This window comes from Podarcis filfolensis (genome assembly GCF_964270895.1).
Source record: "Podarcis filfolensis genome assembly, chromosome: 5".
In the NCBI taxonomy this organism is placed as follows: Eukaryota; Metazoa; Chordata; class Lepidosauria; order Squamata; family Lacertidae; genus Podarcis; species Podarcis filfolensis.
In genome coordinates, this window is record NC_139608.1 from 49,251,323 (window position 1) to 49,271,000 (window position 19,678).

Genomic DNA, 19,678 nt, shown 5'->3' on the forward strand with positions numbered 1-19,678 from the left:
TATTGCAGCGTTACTGTATTGTGCTATGGTGCAATTGTGTGCCATATTGGTATGTAAATGAGCATTACAGTGGTACCTCAGGTTACATACGCTTCAGGTTACAGACTCCGCTAACCCAGAAATAGTACCTCGGGTTAAGAACTTTGCTTCAGGATGAGAACAGAAATTGTGCTCCGGCGGTGCGGCAGCAGCAGGAGGCCCCATTAGCTAAAGTGGTGCTTCAGGTTAAGAACAGTTTCAGGTTAAGTACGGACCTCCGGAACGAATTAAGTACTTAACCTGAGGTACCACTGTACTGCCTCATTTCTGTAAAAACAGGTTGATTACACTTCTGTGAAATTTCTATAAAATCAAGTTGAGTAGAATCCTTCAAGACTTTCCCTGGAGGTGAATTTAAATCCAGCTTGCTTTAATATGTATGCTGATCTTATTCATTGAATTAGTGTTGCTGTATTGATAAAGAATTTGTTTCCAAAATGAGAAATCAGGTAATGCAAATATATTAATCACCATTTTGTTAACATAAACTCACCTAAAGCACTTTATACCAAATAAAACTGAACAATTCAAGCAATCAAGCAACAGTATTGATAAAAATAATCAACTGACCCCCCAGCAGTGTTGAATACACTAGATTTTATTTCATGCAGGGAAGCAAAGGCTCTTTGGCACACTGTAACCAGGCCCTAATTTTAGGCTGTAATGTGGTGGAAAGAGAACAGTGGAAGGATGTTGATAAACTTTGTTAACATTAGAGCTATTCAATCTGGAGCCTTAAAACAAATTAAGTAGAAATAGCTGCTGTTTCTGGTCATGTTTTTACTTGTTGAAAGTATGTTTACCCACTGTGTACAGAGGAATAGCTTGGGATGCAAACTGAACACTTGAAAGATTTTAATGAAATCTCTTATAGGGCAGTTCCTTTCTCTAGGAGAGAATGAATATAGAGAAACATACCTGGCTCTTCCAATAGCCCTGTGTGAGAGTCAGTGTGTGGTGTCACTGTTACTAACATTGGATTTTAAAAATCCAGTTTGAAATCTCTGCTAAACTATGAAGTCAGGGAGTGGCTTTGGGAAAGTTACTGTCTCTCAGTCTAAACTACCTACCTCTGTGTTGTGAGGCTAATACAACCTCACATGGCATCTTGAGTTCCCTAGAGGAAAAGTGAGATGTTAGTGACAGCTATTATTATTATTTAGACACTATCAGTTTGCAGTTTCCCTTGTTTGTGATCCATATCTGTTGTCCAAGAGAGATGGGAGAATGAGAAACAAGCCCGATTCTCTTTGAGGTGGCAACCTGTGTCAGATTTACAACTTCAGATTATAGTTAGGCTCACTTAATGGAATGTTATCTATATGTGTTCAAAAAATAAATATTTCCACACAGGTGAAATGTGCCAGAGAGACTGCAAGCCATAACCATTTCTCCAAATTTAGTTTTTGTGTCAGGGGATGTTTTGTATGGTGCAGCGTTCCATCATGTTTAAAGTGATACAGCCCTAGGCATAGGTTTACTAGCTAAGTCAGTCCTTTGTTTCCCTGGCCTGTTGTGTTGGGACTACTAGGGAGACCGCCCACCCCCAAATAACTAGGATGGTAAATAGGATGGGCTGCTGCACACTATCGAGATAGTGGAGAAAGCTGGGCCTATATATTGCCTACCTGAGTCAATCCATTTATAGAGAAATTGTTATCTTGGAATTCTTAGATAGAATGAAAATGACTTTTTTTTTACAGGAAAGGTAAAAGGAATGCAGTTATGAGGACTATTAATCCATCACTATCTGCATTTTATTGTTGATTCATCTTTACAGTGCAGCTGTAATCGCAAAGCAAAAATAAAATGCTTTGATACTGCAAACAGCACTGGCAATGAGAATGTATATTCCCTAATAAGGATAAGCTGTTGCTTTGAAACTACTCCTTAGCTGGAATGTGGAGTTTAACTGCATAAAAGTGAAGGAATTACTTTATTATTTTTATTAGGGTAGCTGTTTCATAGTAAAAGTGCTTTAGGTAAATCCATAGAAGGATTGTAAAGTGTAACTGGGGATTCTAATAGCATAGTGAGAGACATGTTTGAGTACAATATTTTGGTTTCCTCTGGGATTTTTCAATAAGGCTCATCAGTTTTATTTTAAAAAATCTGCAGTATGTCCACTTTAGATTAAAAAATAACATTCCTTGCTCATGGGCCAGATGAAACTATTTTGTAATAAGCTTATTGTTTAAACTAAGGGAGACTATATAAAATACTTCTGTATTTTAGTTCTTGTTTTGTAGACATTGAGCAAAGCCAATTATTTCCCGGATTTTTGGACTATTAATGGCTGTTGTGGTATAGTAAGGCCTTAGTCCTTGCCATATCCTGCATGTGATTATAAAAGCAGTGAGAATCTCAACATAACTCTGTTCAGAACTGTGGAATACAATGAGTGTTTTATAAAATATCTGAGGAGGTACAGCTATATATGGTAATTGTTTTTCCCTCCTTCCTTTCTTTAATATAGCACATATTAAATACAGTTTCTTTTTCTTTCTTTGCTCAGTGACAAAAGCTGTACAAGTTTCAGTTTTCTGTTTGCTTTTTTACAATGTTGCTTGCGTCACTTCTTGTGATGGAATGCTTGTTTTGAGTCATGAAAGACTCCTTTTTGCTCCAAAATCTCTCAGGAAATATGGTAGGAAATGTACTCTTTCTAGGATCTCTTGCAAAAGTAATTTTCTTAGAGGAAGATCTGACTAATTTTTTATTACTACATAGCCATTTTCTATGGAAAGAGACTACTTTGTATTTAAAATGCTTCCATAAAATCTAAAATACAATGATTGTTTATCTTGATATGCATATTTAACAATCTGCCTAGAAATCTGAACAATGATTTTAATTATCTTAATACTTCCTAGGCCAGGTATATGTTACAATTTTCTGTACCTGAGTGCTATATTGCAATAGATATAAATTCCTATACAGCAGAAAACCCCAAAATTACAGGGAGGGGGCAGAATTTTTATAAGTGAAAAGAAATACCCCGTAATTTGTATTTGGAGAGCTGTAGGAAGGTGTAAACAATGGAAACATTTATAAACTCTGATTTGTCCAATCTCTCTCCCCTCTCCCTCCATGGCTTCTTCCTGAAATGACTGCTGCCAACCAGCAAAATACAGTAGACCCTCGGGTTACGTTACTCTCAGGTAACGTAAACTTCAGATTGCGAAAGCGGCAAACCCGGAAGTATTTTTTCGGGTTTCGTTGCATGCGCAGAAGCGCTCTATCGCACCGCGTGTGTGCGCAGAAGTGGCGCCTCTGGATGCAGATTTTTGGGTGTGTACATGGACCCCCAGACCAAATTAAATTTGTATCCAGAGGGTCCACTGTAGAGACAAAGGAATAACTGATTTGTCCAGTGAAGTGAAGGCACAAGACAGGAGTTGATCATCATGTGAGCTGCACACAGGTGGGCTGAAGCGAGCTGCTCACTAGTCCTGTGGAGCCTCCTTTTATTGAGACAAATATGCAAGCCAGGCAAATACATTTTGGGCTGTGACCTTTACACATCTTCCAGTCCCGAGATCGTGGGATGGTACAAAGTTATTTTGGCACCTGTTTCCACCGCGTCATTTTCCCCTTGCACAGTGTATGACGAAGGAGACAAAAGGTCTCAGGGACAAAGGTTACAGACCGGACACCGCCGACTACTGAGACCGCAAAAGGTAGACCGAGGGAATGATGTTCCAGACAGCTGTGGCTTGTCTGGGGGGGGTGTACCCCGCACCCCAGGGTCACGCATGCAGGCAGACTGTGGCTGCCTGCTGGTGGGGAGTGTGCTCCCTCTGGACCTCACTGCCCACTCCGCGATATCCCTACAGTCCAGCTCTTCTGTTCCCTAATTTGTCCAATCTCCCCACTCCCTCCCTGTATGGTTTCTAGCCAAAAACGGCTGCCACCAACCAGCAAAGCACAAAATAATAACAAAATTTTGTGTGGACTCTGGCTGTTCAGATATCTGAATCTGCCATGCATATAATGAGGCTTGGATTAGTGAACTTTCGCATAGCAAGTGTTCAGAAAGTGGGACCTGCATGTATGGTAATATATTGTTCACCAATAACAACCAACAGGAGTTGCAAGGACAGCCCATGTTGACTGCATGACAGTATTTTTATTTTATTTTAAAGCCACTGGTAGAAGAATAGCACGTACTGCAATCCTACCTTGTGCTATAAAATAATGAAATACTGGGCAGCTTTGTGTTGTATTGAGTGTAGTGCTTACAAAAAAGGGGGCAACTTTGCTTTTTTAATCTCTGTAAAGATCGCAAATATCTCCCATTGTGCAAAATAGGCACCTTTAGTTTATAGAGCCTCATAATTGTATTTATCAAGATCCTGTGACATTTTGATTGGTAATTGGAACAGATCATGCCTATAAACTGGCAAACTGGAAAGTTTGTCATCATCATCATCAACCTTTTATTCGACCGTCAGTCAGAAAAAAGTACATTTGTCAATACACAGTTAAAACATGGAAAGTTTGTCTTCCTCTCTTTTGTTTGTTTTTCGTCTAGAGCAAGGATTGTCAGCTGGCAGTCTGTGGCTTAGATACAGCCCCTCAAGCAGTTTTTAATGACATATTTGTGTCCAGTACAGTGTTATGACTGAGTGCACGTGTTGCATACCTATCAGATTCCAACTGCCAACTTTTTTATAGACCTGACAGCTGTTTGGAATAATGTGGCATCCGTTTTCATAGAAAATTGGCCATCCCTGCTGTACAGGGAAATCAAGTAGGTGAATATCTTCTGCAGATAATATTGTTACCATAAATCTCATTCAAGATAAAATATAATTTGAGGTAGCCTAGTTGTATTAAAAATTTAGAGCATTCAGTTTAGCCCAAGGATAGAAAACCTCTGGCCCATAGATCAGATTAGGCCCAGTGCAGATTCCAGTTTGGTCTGTAAAACCGCTTTCCCCAAACGATGCCTACCTGCCCCATTCCTGACATCACCTGTGATGTCAGGTGTTGTACAGGAAGTGGGTTGGTGGGAAAGAATTGGTTGGGAGCAAGTGAGACTTGCTGTCAGGATCAGTCAGTTGATCAGTGCTTAGAGGAAACTCCACTTGGGGTGAGGTTCGGCTGTGGTACAAAGTTCCTGACCGGAAACTCCAAAGCACAATCATTCTCTGCCCAAGCAGACTTGCTCATAGGCACTTGCAGCAAGCCTTGCTTGCCAAGGAACAGCTGGGAGTGCACTTTTAAGGCTCCCAGTTTTTCCTTAGCAACCATGTCTCTTACCTACCCCACAAAGCAAGGCTTGCTTTAAGCACAAATATTCTTTTGCATCTCCAGCTTGAATTCTAGCTGGCAATACAAAGGTTGTTCGTCTGCAAGCACAGCTTGCGCTGTGCCCACAAAGGAAATACGTTCCTTTGCATTGCCAGTTTGAATTGAAACTGGCAATGCTATGGATCTTTCTCTGTTGGCACACCCCTGGTTTTGCCTGATTAGCTGAGAGTTGAAGAAGAGGAAAGCGTATCTTAGTTAGCATTCCATATGTGATCAAAGAGTGAAACCACTGAATTGTTTTCTTTTATGTTTATAGAATTTTAAGCATGCTTACTTTACATAAAATTTGTCTACTGTACTTTTGCATGTGACACCACAGCACTAACTGACCTTTTGAAGAGAAAGTTTGCATCAATAAAATTTGGAAAAAAATAAAATACACTGACATCTCAATCTTTATGCATGTTTTATTTGAAAAAAAAAAAGCCATGCTGATTTTTAGTGGACTGTATTTTCAAGCCAGGGTACATAGGATTGCTGCACTTGATAACGTCTTTCAGTTATCAAGCCCAAATGTTAGTTCCTAAAAGTGTCCACCAGAATGCACTCTGCTTTCAAATGAAGCATTATTATAAATAAATGTGTTCATCACCTTTCAGGGGGAAATCCTGTGTTGTTCAGGAAAGGAAGGATCCTGAACCCATAACTGTTCTTTATAAATGCTTATTGGATCTTTGTAAGATAGAAGTTCAGGATCTTAATAGAGGTGTGCAATAGAAGATTAGTATGTATCATACAGCCTAAACAATGGGAAATGGCTTTAGAATCTATTTGGATTTTTTTTTTTTTAGTTGAGATTGATCCAGCAAAGATTAATATTTTGGGTATACTGAACTTCATTGTCCAATGCAGATAGATGCTGTAGGTGTAATACTCAAAAGAAGAACTTTTTGCATTTAAATACTTTGAAGTTATGCATAACAGAATTAAGTTAGTACAAAGTACATTTCTCTTTCCGTATCTCGTCCTATTGGCTCATGTCATTGCTTTTACTGGCCAAGAATGACTGTGGAGGTTTTGACCTAGGTTTCCAGAGGAAATTATAATGACTTTCTCTCCCTTCCTTTTCCTGTACTCACCCCACAAGGGAAAAGGAAATTGTGCTTCTAAGAGTGGTTTTCTTCTTAGTTCTGCTATTGAATGACACATTTTACCAAGCTTTGACAGATGATGCAATTTCTGACTAGAACTTTCTATATTTGTGCTTTTGAACCTGTGTGACAAACATTTAGGTTTCTGTAGTGAAATATTGACTCATATCTTAGATGCCCAATCAGTCACTGCAGATATCATCTTATCAGGAGGCCCATTCTGCCCAGTACAGTGTCATGACATCTATTTTGAAATTCCTTCCCGCTGAATATTAGGTGCCATCCCGGTTGTCTTTTCAGTGCCTGCTGAAGACCTTCCTCCTTCAACGAGAGTTTAAGGAGAGCTCATTTCCAGTTGGTTTCTGTATTGGAATTGTTTTTATATATTGGAATTGTTTTGTTGCTTGTGTGTTTGCAGCCCTGGTGTCCTTTGGGAGGAAGGGTGAGGTATAAATTTAATAAATAATAATAATTGTGTGGCAAAGAGTTTGCAAAGATTTCTGAATTCTGAGTGTTTACCATACGCCACACAGATTTACAAATTAACTTTCGTTGTATATTTTTCACATATTCCACAATGTTAAATACCATTGTGTACTCGTTTTTGTTTTGGCAGTTTTCTTTATATCGACTTGCGACTGAAAAGCATGAGCCTCTTACAAACAAAACTTATACTTCTTTTTTGACCATTTGCCCTTCCATTCTTATATTTATTCCACCCCCCCTTGTACATTCAATAACACCAACGTATGATTATGTTATCTTACTGAATGGCTGAATATTTGAAAAGTGTTGGGCTGGGTGGTTGTTGTTTTTTAATGCAAAATGTGAGAAAAGCTTCCAACAAGGGCTCATCCAATGTTAATCCTTTTTTATAGTTTCATCAACTCATGAAGATGATGTTCTGTGGATTGCCATGGCAGGAACACATCAAATCTGGGCACTCATGTTAGAATGTGGAAAACTACCAAAAGGAAGGTAAGCTAGAATGTTATGTTTAGAAACACCAGGTCAATAATTGGTGGGTGGAATGTGTAGACTGACTAGGTGGGGTTCGAGAATAAGAATAAGACCTGAGAGACGAAGGTTCAAGTCCTCACTTGACCATGAAGTTCAGTGGGTGACCTTGAACCAGTCACTGCATCTCAGTCTAACAACAGGATTGTAGGGATTAAATGAAGAGGAGGAGGAGAACCGTGAGCTCCTACAGAAGAACATGGAATATAAATGCAATAAATATTATGCATCACGTCTTGCTGTACTTTTCTGTATTTACATTTCTCCATCTTTCACTTCATTATCCAAACAGTTCTGATCAATCAGCACTTGGTTCATAAAATGTTCTTGCTTCCACCGAAGCAAGTGTATTTGTTGGTCAGTAGTTTTTGCTTAGTATACTTAGAAAAGCATAACCAGAGGGGAAAGGGGACAAGGTCTGCTTGTTTTCCCAATGAAACATTTGAAGCAGGAAAGAAAACTGATTACCTCAAAATGAGTAAAAAGCAAAAAAGGAAGATTTTCCCCTTTAAGTATCCAAGTTATTTACAGTAAGTGATAATATAGCGGGGGAAACAGGCTGCGTGTTCAAATAACAAGGTAGGACCCATGGAAATGCCCATTTCTCCCCTTTAGTGACTTGAAAAAAGGAACCTGCCTTCGGTTTGCTGGGAGTGGAAATGAAGAGAACCGAAATAATGCATATCCCCATAAAGCAGGCTTTGCCCAGCCCTCTGGTCTGACTGTAGCTGCTGAAGAGCCTTGGAACTACCTTTTTGTAGCAGACAGTGAAAGCAGCACTCTGCGCACCATTTCTCTGAAAGATGGAGCTGTGAAACACCTTGTAGGAGGAGAAAGAGACCCAATGGTAAGTTCTTGCTGTTTGTTCCTATTCCTACTCAAGTTTGATTTAACAAGATGCCCAATAGGGATGTGGTGTGTAAGCTTATTTTGTATGACTCTTCATGTCTTATAAAAGTTGTTATAGCAATTGTTAATATAAACTTGATCACTGTGGTAGTGCTCCTTCCCTGTCATTCCAAAATGTTAACTTCATAACTTTAACTGCTGATGCTTTTATTGTGCTTTTAATTGATAGTTTGAAGATCCATCATGTTCAGCAAGAATCTTACGTTTATTTGCGCTAAATAATAATAATAATTGAACCAATTTAATAATTGTATAATTCTTTCTCTGTATATATATATATGCTTTTGAAAAAAGAATTTATTTGCCTTTGGTGATATTGATGGAGCTGGAATAAATGCAAAGCTACAGCATCCCTTAGGAGTAACCTGGGACAAGAAAAGAAGTCTCCTTTATGTTGCAGATTCCTATAATCATAAGGTGAGCCTTCATGGTGCATTATTTACTGCTTGAGTTTCATTTCACCAACTTTACTACAAAGTTAAGTTTTAGATATTCAGTAAAACTGTTATTTGGAGTTAAAAAACAAATTATAATTCATTTATGTATGTTATAACAGTTGATTTTTTGTCAACTTCTGCTTTTTTGTGGAAGATGCTTTTGATTATATGGAGAGGCAATAAAGGTGCTAAGGCTGTATTCCTATTTGCTTATATGGACCCCCAAGACAAGTCCAACGTCAGGAATCAGATTTATGACACCTAAAAGCAATAAAGCTGTAGACAGAGTGGTAGAAGGTGGCTGGCTAATTTCTTTTCTAATGTTTACTGAGAAAGTTCTGGACAATTGCACAGATGACTGAAAAATTGCATTCCCTCTTCCCTAGGTTTGCCTGATGATGCAAACCCAAGCTCTTTCAGCTGTGTACTTAGTCATGTTCATAAAAAGCTGTGGGGTCATTGTAAACATGGGTCACTTGTAGATATTACTGATGTGGTGATCCAGATCTACGGTAATCATGGCTGCAGAGAGCCCTGTAAAACATGTCAGAGATAGCTGGCACGGTCATATGCACTTTGACAAAAAATGCTTTGACAAAAAATGGCACATCTTCAAGAAACATGAAAAGGGCTTGCATTTTGGCACTTCTTTTCCTGCAGAAATTTTGGGAGTCACTTATTAATAGTATCTTTTTCATAAACACTTAAGAAAGTGACTTTATGAGTATGTCAAATCCCTCATACTGCTAATAAATAACACTTGAATATCTTATTACTGGCCTATAATGCCGTAGCAAGCAAGAAGTTTGTTCAGTGGCCCAGTTTACACTTCATTGTAGATGTTAGTTGCTGGTATACCATGAACATGCCTGACTTGGTTGTTTTGGTCCTCCCTGTTCATATTGAGAGGAAACAATAATGAATGAGTTAGCATTATGTCTGAACCAGGGGTGGTTGTTTGTTTTGGTCCCAACAAGCCACAGTCAGTAAGTCAAGAATAAACCTTGTCTACAGATCATAGTATGTTGGGAGTGAAACAAACCACACTTCTTGATACAGTGGTACCTCGGGTTACATACGTTTCAGGTTACAGTCTCCGCTAACCCAGAAATAGTACCTCAGGTTAAGAACTTTGCTTCAGGATGAGAACAGAAATCGTGCTCCGGCGGTGTGGCAGCAGCAGGAGGCCCCATTAGCTAAAGTGGTGCTTCAGGTTAAGAACAGTTTCAGGTTAAGAACAGACCTCCGGAACGAATTAAGTACTTAACCTGAGGTACCACTGTACTGGAAATACTAGCTCTCCCTCTGTGATAGCAGGACACTTAGCAGGCAGCATTTTCTCTAATTGTGACACTGTTCCCTACTTTACTTTCTTCAGAATTTTATCATCAGTAGTATAGTAAAAATAAGTACACAATTCTGTTTTATTATTTACAAAGTTCCTTGTGCTTTGCTTTTCTCTAGATTAAATTTGTAGATCCCAAGATGAAGAATTGTGCTACATTGGCAGGTACAGGAGAAGCAAGCAATGTCATCGGTTCCAGCTTCACTTCCTCAACTTTCAATGAACCCGGAGGCCTGTGTGTTGAAGACGGAGGTCGTTTGCTCTATGTTGCAGACACAAACAATCATCAGATAAAAGTGCTAGATTTAGAAACCAAAATTGTTTCACTGGTAAGCCCCCTTTATAGAACTTTATCTGGGATTTTCAACTTTGGATAAGTTATTATAGTTGGGTCATCTTTCATCAGATATCCTAATGCTACTGCCCAGATAGCATGAAGCATAGCAGTAAATGCATTCTCATAGTGTTTTATAATGATCTGGCAAACTGAACAGCTTTTGTGTTAAGGATATCCTGTTAGGCTTAAAATAAATGTTCCATCTGTTTTAAGAGGTTGGAAAGGACACTAGTTCAATTAGAGTAAGCAGAGATACAGAAACTTCAGCTTTCATTGCACTATTCAACTTGGATATAGGAGACCTGATTCAAGTCTCATCTTAGTCTAAAGAGCAGCCTTAAGCACCATGTATTCTCTCTGCTTGATGTCTGTGCCCTCCTCCCTCAGTAAAATGGAAATAATAGGTCCTGCTTGTGAAAATAAATGAGATAAAATACTCAAAAAAAATGTGCAAAGTGCTTCAAACTATTTATCAAATAAATAGGCCCTCTGAGCTTGGCACAGTAGGTTAACAGATTCCTGCAGATCAGGTGCTTTCTTCTAAAAACATAGGAATTACACCAGTTCTCATGATACTGAACTCAGGAATTGCTCCTTCCCATCCCCATTACTAACCAAGCCATTTTCTCACTGACATTCATGTCCAGCTCATAATGGTCTTGATCTAGTACTAGAACTTCACTTTCCCAGTGAAATCTAGGAACTTAAGGATAAAGTCTTCACTATTGCCAGCTCTCCTTGCCACTTCAAAGAAAAAAGAAAAGACTGGATCTAGCAGAACTCCAAAGCAGCACACTTGTGCCTTCATAGGAAGTACAACCCGTCTGGAACCAGAGCCTGGACACCACAACAGATACCCAGAAACAGCAATATAAGGCTTGTCCAAGGCAGAATTAGTCACTCATAGGGTGATAGTTAAGGCTTACTCAAGGTAGACTCATTAAAATGAATGAACATGCTATGTTTGGTCCATTACTTTCAGTGGGTCTACTCTGAGTAAAACTTAATTACCACCTTTAACTTTCATTAATTTCTCGATGGCCTTGCACATACCAGCTTTTGCATAGGGCTGGGATATTAACACCATACAACAACTCTGGTCCTACAAGATTACTGATACACATGAATTTGTCACATAGTTTCTAGGATGGGGATCAGGTTTCCAACCCTTATCCTCTGGTAAAGTTATCAGATTTCCATCATTGTTTAGGAAACATATGAAGAAGCATCAATGACAAACTTGTTTCAAATTGCTTTGGTTTAAATAAATTAACCCAGCTTTTAACATGGGAGATAAACAAATAAGACTGTTCAGTGTACTTCACGTAAAGAACTATAGCCAATATTACAGCCACCTTCAGGTTCTGACTCTGCCTTACTTACATATAAGTATTTTTTCCAAGTTGTGCCGGTTACTTTTCTGATAATTTGGGTTTTGTTTTATATACCTCTATATATTGTTGTACACTGTCATGATATATGAGTGAGTAGTTTATGAATATTTTTATAAATAAAATTTTGTACGGTAAAACTATTCAAAGGAATGTTTTTATCCATATGACACTCATCAGCTGCTACTGATACTTCCTTAACAAATTCCTTAACAAATTCAAGTGAATTTTCTTGAACTAATGGAGCTAAGTATCTGTTTAGACTATAAAGCATTTGCATCTAAACAAGTCAAAACTGCCAAGAGAAGTAATATTTATTTACTCGTTTGTTTGACATGAAAGCTGACAAATACACTGGAAAAGTATAAATTGTGCCAGATTCTGTAAAATCTCCTTTATAGTAATTTGTAACAAGCAGCTTTTGTTTAAAACATTGTTCATGTCATCTTACGATAAAGAAAAAACAGTATTTGAATGGGTAGCCAGCTTGGTGTCTCCAGATGTTGTTGGACTACAGCTCCCATCCTCCTTTCCACTGGTCCTGCTAGCCAGGGATGATGGGAATTGTAGTCCAACAACATCTGGGAGCCCAAGACTGAGAAAGGCTGCTTTATAGTGTTGGGAATCCACCTCAATTTATGCATTCTCACTGCCTATCAGAAGTTTCCCCAGGCATTGTAATGGAGTGTGGTGCCTGTTCTTGGCCTTGGTTCTCTGAAATAAGGGATCGGGCCTAAGGAAGTTTGGTAGATTTCACAGTGGTTGTTATTATTATATTTTCTATACAGTAACAATATCAAAACTGTTGGCTGTGACTTTTCCAAGTCTTAGAATATGACATTATACTTCAAAACAAATGAACTTCCCTTTCTGTTTCTTTGATAGCTACCTCTCCAGAATGCCAACACCGGAGACATTCAGGATGGTCCATCTGTGCAAAAGACTGATAAGACAAAATTACCAAAGCTGCCTAAATCTGCTCCAAATCTTCAGCTACCTTCACTGACTGTGAGCCCTGGCCAGGCACTTCAATTTGCACTGAAACTCAGCCTTCCTCCAAATACCAAACTGACAGAAGAAGCGCCCAGTTCATGGTTTCTCACATCAGAAGGTAAGGGGCCTCAGTTGCTTTTTAGTGTAAATATCTGTTGAGTTTTTTAATGCTCTTTTAGCCAAGCTGTCACAGTACATTTATTTTGAAATCAGTAGGCTATGTCAAAAAGGTAAATCACTATGTAGCTTTTCTGTTTTGTAGATTTAACATAAAAAGATCCCATACCTATTGGATAAAACCAGATTCTGGTCAGACCTATTTGCTTTCATTCAAGATGAAATTGCTGTAGTTTCATCATCAGAATTGTTATGGGCCATAATGTTATCTTCTAATGTTTCAGATAAATTGCCAGTTTAGGACTGGTGCCCTTCTGCTAGCAGAAAGTTTCTCCCACTCTAAAAAAAACACATTTTTGACAAAGCAGAAGAGCACTGGGTGAGGAAGGTGACCCTAGATCTGAGGAAGTTTCTAGATTTGCTTAAATTCTTGTGTAAGACTTTGTACAGGCTCATTATAAAGACTTATTTATGGACCATTAGGGTTTATACCCCACAGCCCATCTTTTCCATATTCACTGTTTCTTATACTGTAACACAATCCCTTATATGTTCTCATATTGCATTGCAAAAAGTGTGCAAAAGAACAGCACTGGTGCGTTCTTCCCTTCTGTTCTTGATTCTTTGAATCCCAGCCCACATATTTTGCTTACCAAAATATTATTTTATGATTGAGGATTCACAAAAGAACAAAATACATCATTCAAATTAAGATAAAACTCTTAACATAGTGACGGGATACCTTTTTTTCTAGGCAGTGAATGGCTGCTTCATGAACAGGACACATACGGAGAAATTGAGGACATTTGTAAACAGCCTATAATCCCATTGCGAATACCCATGAACTGCCTATCATCTGAAGTTGTACTGTCAATCAAAGCGTGCCTCTATTACTGTAGCAAGGACAGCAGTGCCTGCATGATGAAAGGAGTCTCATTCAACCAGACTTTCCACATAGCTAATTCAAGCCAAGGTAGAACATCTCTGATTGAGCTTATATATGCATTTTAACTAAGCCAAAGCAAACAAAAAAGCACTTATTTATGTTTTATTTACTACTGCCTACTTTTAAAACAGGAATAAATTGTTTGTTGATTTGCGATTTTCCCCTTCCCCCACCTTTTCACTTCTGGTCTTCCAGCAGAGTGTAACAAATTTAGACATGTAGTTTGGTGCCAAGTTCACCTTGAAAGCTTGTGGAAAATAACTCTGATAAGTGTGATCAGATGAAGTAGAAATGCATTGTGCTGAATCATGCAAAGTGTAATAAAATTCTAGTCCTTTATTTCTTGCAGCATAAGCAATAAATGCAGAAGTGGGTTTGGGTCATTGTGTGAATAGTGGATAATCTTAACAAGGAACCCAATACTGTAATATCATATAAGAAATTTGCTATTAAGTATGGTCAGATTCATTTGGAGCTAAACAAAAGCCTGTGTTTTTCTCCTGGAATAAATGGTTGAAATGTGGATATATATTTTTCTCGATTAAAAACACTATGTTTTCCCCATAATATTTTGTATTTAAGGAACTGGTGTATTCTGAAATGATCCTAAAGTGAGCTAGGCTTATTTTTTATGCAAATAAGCTCAGTTATATAAAACTAACTTATGCCTTATGTTTTCTGGATAACAATTTATGAGAGGTCCATGTTTGTTTTCTATATCCACTTAGCAGTGGCATTCTGTATTTTTTCGCTAACTGCCATGTCTATTCACATATAATGGTGAAAACTTCAGTATTTAATTATTTTAGGCTAATTATTTTATTATTTCCTAATATTAAGATTTCTTGTTCAGATTTTTGGCAGTGCTGTGTTAAAACCAAATGGACATTGACCACACTTTGTATCTATGCCAGACTTTATTCAAAGCTATGGACATGTTTCCTTAGCACCATTATGCTTTACAAAAGGCATTTCAGTTTTTGATAGCATCACTTAGATTTATATGTTACTTTGAAAGTCTTGGGGCATCGTTATCATTGATTTGTTAATAATACTCAAGTTCTTCCAAGAGGCCATTAAAATCATTGTTCACCAAAATTACTAGTTGCTGGAGTCTATGATGGATTTAACACAAAGCTCAGTGGAAGTAAATCAATAATCTTTGCATTTGGTTGCCACCAGCCTTACATAAAGAAAAGCAAAAATGTTAAACCCGAATAAACACAATTGTAAAAGGCTTTTCAAAATAAGCATCTTATATATGTTTGAAGAGACAGATCTGGATGCACATATGCACAATGATGTGCACCGAAGTGGCATATCTTCCTGTGCAAAAGCTATGAAAAATCATATTTAATATACTTGGAGCAGCATGTTAATTGTAATGACCATTCTTCTGAACTACTTCACAGCTTCACTAACACTCGGAAGTTAAATTGCTAGAATACTGGTCTGAGACTTTTCCTGCTCTAAAGCTATCTTAAGATGTTGCTGAAGAATTGTCTAATGTTTGTGTTTGAAGGAGAAACCATATGGTGTGGTATGGCTTTTTTTCCTCTTCACAATCACTTGCCAGCATAGCAGAGAGTTAAAAGGTCACTCTAATACCAAAAATAACAGTATTCCTTCCAGCACTGTCTAAAAATTGAATAGTTCAGCAGCCTTCCTGGCCTATCATTCAGGCCAGGTTTCGGAACTCTTAAGTAAGTTCATGCATGTAGATACAGAATTTTCTTTGCTTTTTGAAAGCTTTTTTAATACAGAGAGGAAAATGCTCTATTCCAGAGTGACAAGACAAGGGCAAGTGATTAGTAATTCATTTTTTTAATAATGTAATTTTTTCTGCCTTTTTACAATGCTCTTTTTAATTCTTTGTTGGCTAAAATCCAGGAACCAGTTCACACGTTTTCAATCACTAGGTTTAAAAAAGATTTCTGTTTTTCAAAGAACTCTCCACTAAGTCAAACTGTTCTCTTAGCTCAGGAAATTAATGGGCTCTGTCCATTCCCAGTGGACAGGATACTAAAAATATTGATTTAAGCAATTCTGTGTATCTGCAACAAAGCTTTTGTTGGCTATCAGTAGAATTAGGATTATTGAAATGCAACATATGTGCACTGCAGTATTTAAAATCTAGACTTGAATTTTGTGTTTAATCTCTCAGTATCTATTTTATATACATCTATGTTTAGGGACTAACAAGCTGCACTGGAGCTTTTTAAATGTCTGCTGTTTTATAAACTTTTTCAAACCGAGAGGCTAATATAGGTTAACAGCCATATGTCCTTGTATATGATTGTGAGTACATGCTCATAGAATCCAAATCTTCTTATTCAAACCTTTTTTTTTAAAAAAAGTTATTAGTAGAATCTAAAAATAACTTTCTTCTGGACTCAATGTTAGTTTGCCTCTTTTTTATGAGTAAAGGTGAATTTATTGCTTTTGTATAAAAGCCATTAAGGGTAGGTGATAATTTGCCACTTGCTTTCTACAAAAAGGCCAAATGTTGCATTATCTTCTTAAGTTTACTTATATTTATTTTACTGCATTTGATTGGAGACTTAGTTTAGAGTGTGGAAAATAATTTTAAATTAGTGGTATAGAATGGATTCAGAATATAATTTAGTAGTTATTAATATTAAGTTAATACATTTATATCTAGCCTTGCTTCCATCATAGAACTCAAGATGGGATACATGTGGTTTCCAGGTGACCTTTACATAAGCATTCCGGACTTGTTCAGTTGCAGCAAGGTGGCTGCATCGCTAACACTTTTGAAAAACCAGTTTAAGTAGGCCACTTTAAGTAGTCACTAAAGTGATTCCTTCTGGATTTGATTACAACTCAAATCATTTCTGACCTTCATCAATGTTGGCTGGGGCTGATGGGAGTTGGAAATCCAACAGCAGCTGGAAGGCACTACATTAGCTATTCCTAAACCAGACACCAGGGTACTATGCTATACAGGTCTTTTCAGAAGTAAGTTCAACGGAGATATTCCAAGGTAAGTAAATATAGGATTTCAGCCTTCATACCATTCCCCCACATTGCAAAACCAGCTATATTTTTCAACCACTTTCTTTCTGATCAAGTAGCTTTCAACATTGACCTTGCAGTTGTTGTGGTCTAAACATTTTCAAAGGCTGGCAGTCACTTGTCAAATCTTAGAAAAGTAAGGACTCCAGCTTGGAATGTTTGTGTAAGTGTAGTTTATTGATTATTTCTTTTACCTCTTTGATGGCATACCGATTTTAAACATGTCAGAATGATTGTCCAGCGAAAAGCCCTAGAGCAAAAGGGGGGGGGGATTTCCCGAATTGTATCTACCTACCACACTGATAGCCTTGTGCACTATCAGTGCACTACCACTATGAGTAAAGCAGTAAAAAAATGGCAGTACACTTGTACAAATACTCTGTCAGCCTCAGAACATTACACTGAAACAAAATCAATAAAATGTGTGTTGCTGAGCTGTTATTCCCCACCCTCCTATTTTAGCTTCTCCTTGACATAAAACTGAATAAACAGGTTCATGTTGGCCTGGTTCCGACATCATGGCGTACCATAGCTTAATGTGATGAGAATGAACCACAGTGAGCCTCAGGATCACATATTCCCCTCCTCTTCTGCAGTGGCCATGAGCAGGAATTCAGAAGCTTTTGCTTCTGGCTTAGATTAACCGCAACTTGTTTTAAAACCATAGTTTATGAAGCTGGCTGGCTTAAGCAAACAGTAGTTTACATTAAGCAGATTTATGGTTTGGACAACCTGCTACACTATCTGATTGAAATTGGAAATAGAAGCTTTTGATCTCATGATCATCCTGGAGATCATGGGGGGAGCACATGAACCTGAGGCTCACTGCAGGTTGTTCACCTTATGCTAAACTTATGCTAAATCAATAAGCAACTATGCAGGTGCTTAAAAAATGCCACTCATCACTTAAGCTGTTTTTCACTTTGGGACATCCTATTTGTGTGTGTTTTCTGTTTATCTCTCTATAATTTTCATTTGTTAACAGAGTTGACTAGAAGTATAGTTTGAAGGTCTAGTCCAGTTTTATGTGGGTTTGTTTTATTAAGACATTTAAACTCTTTCAAGGCACCTAGACTTTGTCAGATAAATGACATAAAATGAAAATATAGTTTTCTTGCTACAGAAGAGCAAGTAAAATTGATAGCTTTCCTTTAACTTACTTAACTTTCCATTAAACTAGAGTAAGCTGAATCAAAATAAACTGGCTGAGGTCCTTAATTAAGATAGGTCTGGAACTGATTTTGTTTTTGTGTTTTACTAGCATATGCATTAGCAGAAAATCTCAAATTGAAAGTCATATTCTAGAAGGCAGAAAATTATGTAAGATGAAGGGGGAAAATATGATTTAACCTCACAGTGAACATCTTGAACTGTTGTTTTACTGTAATTGATTTGTTTGTCGTGCTCCTGCTTTTTCATGATTATTCTGATGCACAAGAAGATATTCTCTTCTTATAGTGACTTAATCACAAGCATAATGTGTGTTTGAGCTAATGCAGTTTAATTCTGTATGTGATATATTGCAATTAAAGGGCTTTTAACATCCCATCACATTTTCAACTTTTCACTTTTTGTACTTCATATGCAGTTTTTGTTTCCTTTTTTATTTCTTCACTTTATCTTGTTTAAATATTTTCAATAAAATGTGAATATTAACCAATTTTTTTTTGAAGCTTTGATACTAAGAACTTTGGGATCCATGGGGCACAGATAACTTATGTATAGTGATTTTATTTTAAATTTAGATTGTTTTATTTTTAGATTTAAATTATATTCAGATTTAAAAGCTGCCCACTGTTGCTGGTACTTTAGTGAGTTGTGAACGTTAACAGGTCCTGTTGGTTTCAGTTGTGGGAGTTATATTTTCTACTACCTGAAACAAATCAAGCTTCCTACAGCTAGCGCTGCTAGGGTATAGAGAACCTACTTTCCCGATATTTCTAGATTTTAATTTGCCTCACTTCAAGATGCTTTATTACTTCCTCTTCCTCGAATACATCTGATAAATTTCTCAAAGGAGTGCAAGATTCTTTCAGCTTTTGTCAGAGTCAGGTTTGAATTGTACTGAGGAGATGCACACAGAGCAACAGACAGTGGCGTAGCGTGAGTTGTCAGCACCCGGGGCAAGGCAAGTAATTTGCGCCCCCTAACCCGTGGATTTGCGCCCCCTAACCCGTGGATTTGCGCCCCCTAACCCTAACCCCCAGATGTTGCGCCCGGTGCGGCCGGCCCCCCCTGCACCCCCCATGCTACGCCACTGGCAACAGATCATCTTTCGCTAACATGGAACATTCCAGTTGAAATTCCTCATTGCAGAGGGTTGGACTAGATGACTCTTGGTGTACCTTCTAGCACTACAACTTTATGATTCCATGGTTCAGAATTAATCCCAGAATATATTTAAGTGAACTGTCAAATGTGCCTTTGGAAATGTAATCTCTGCAATAAGGGTTGCGATCTTTTAAATTTATATAAAAAGAACAGTGTCAAAGTAATATGTTTGAAATATGTGGTAATTATTTTACAACAAAGATAGTTAATAATAGAAAAGCTATATTAAACTATATAATAAAACCAAGAACTAAAACTGTTTGAGTGTTTTATTATAATTCCAATTTTTTGTTCTGTTATTATATTTCTCTTTTGTATGTAAATAAAAAAACGTTAAAAAATAACTAACAAACATTTGAAAAATGTATTAAAT

General features: G+C 37.6%; 1 protein-coding gene across 2 annotated transcripts in view; it reads left to right on the forward strand.

Moving 5' to 3' along the window:
* Positions 1 to 18,522, forward strand: part of NHLRC2 (NHL repeat containing 2) — a 35,687-nt gene extending 17,165 nt beyond the window's left edge. For both annotated transcript variants that reach the window (XM_083616692.1, XM_083616693.1), the window contains exons 6-11: positions 7,325 to 7,424; positions 8,079 to 8,310; positions 8,667 to 8,789; positions 10,274 to 10,483; positions 12,768 to 12,993; positions 13,747 to 18,522. In XM_083616692.1, coding sequence (XP_083472818.1) covers positions 7,325 to 7,424; positions 8,079 to 8,310; positions 8,667 to 8,789; positions 10,274 to 10,483; positions 12,768 to 12,993; positions 13,747 to 14,003 — 1,148 coding nt within the window. In that variant the 3' untranslated portion in view covers positions 14,004 to 18,522. The remainder of the gene's footprint in view (positions 1 to 7,324; positions 7,425 to 8,078; positions 8,311 to 8,666; positions 8,790 to 10,273; positions 10,484 to 12,767; positions 12,994 to 13,746) is intronic.
* The last annotated feature ends 1,156 nt before the right edge of the window (positions 18,523 to 19,678 follow it).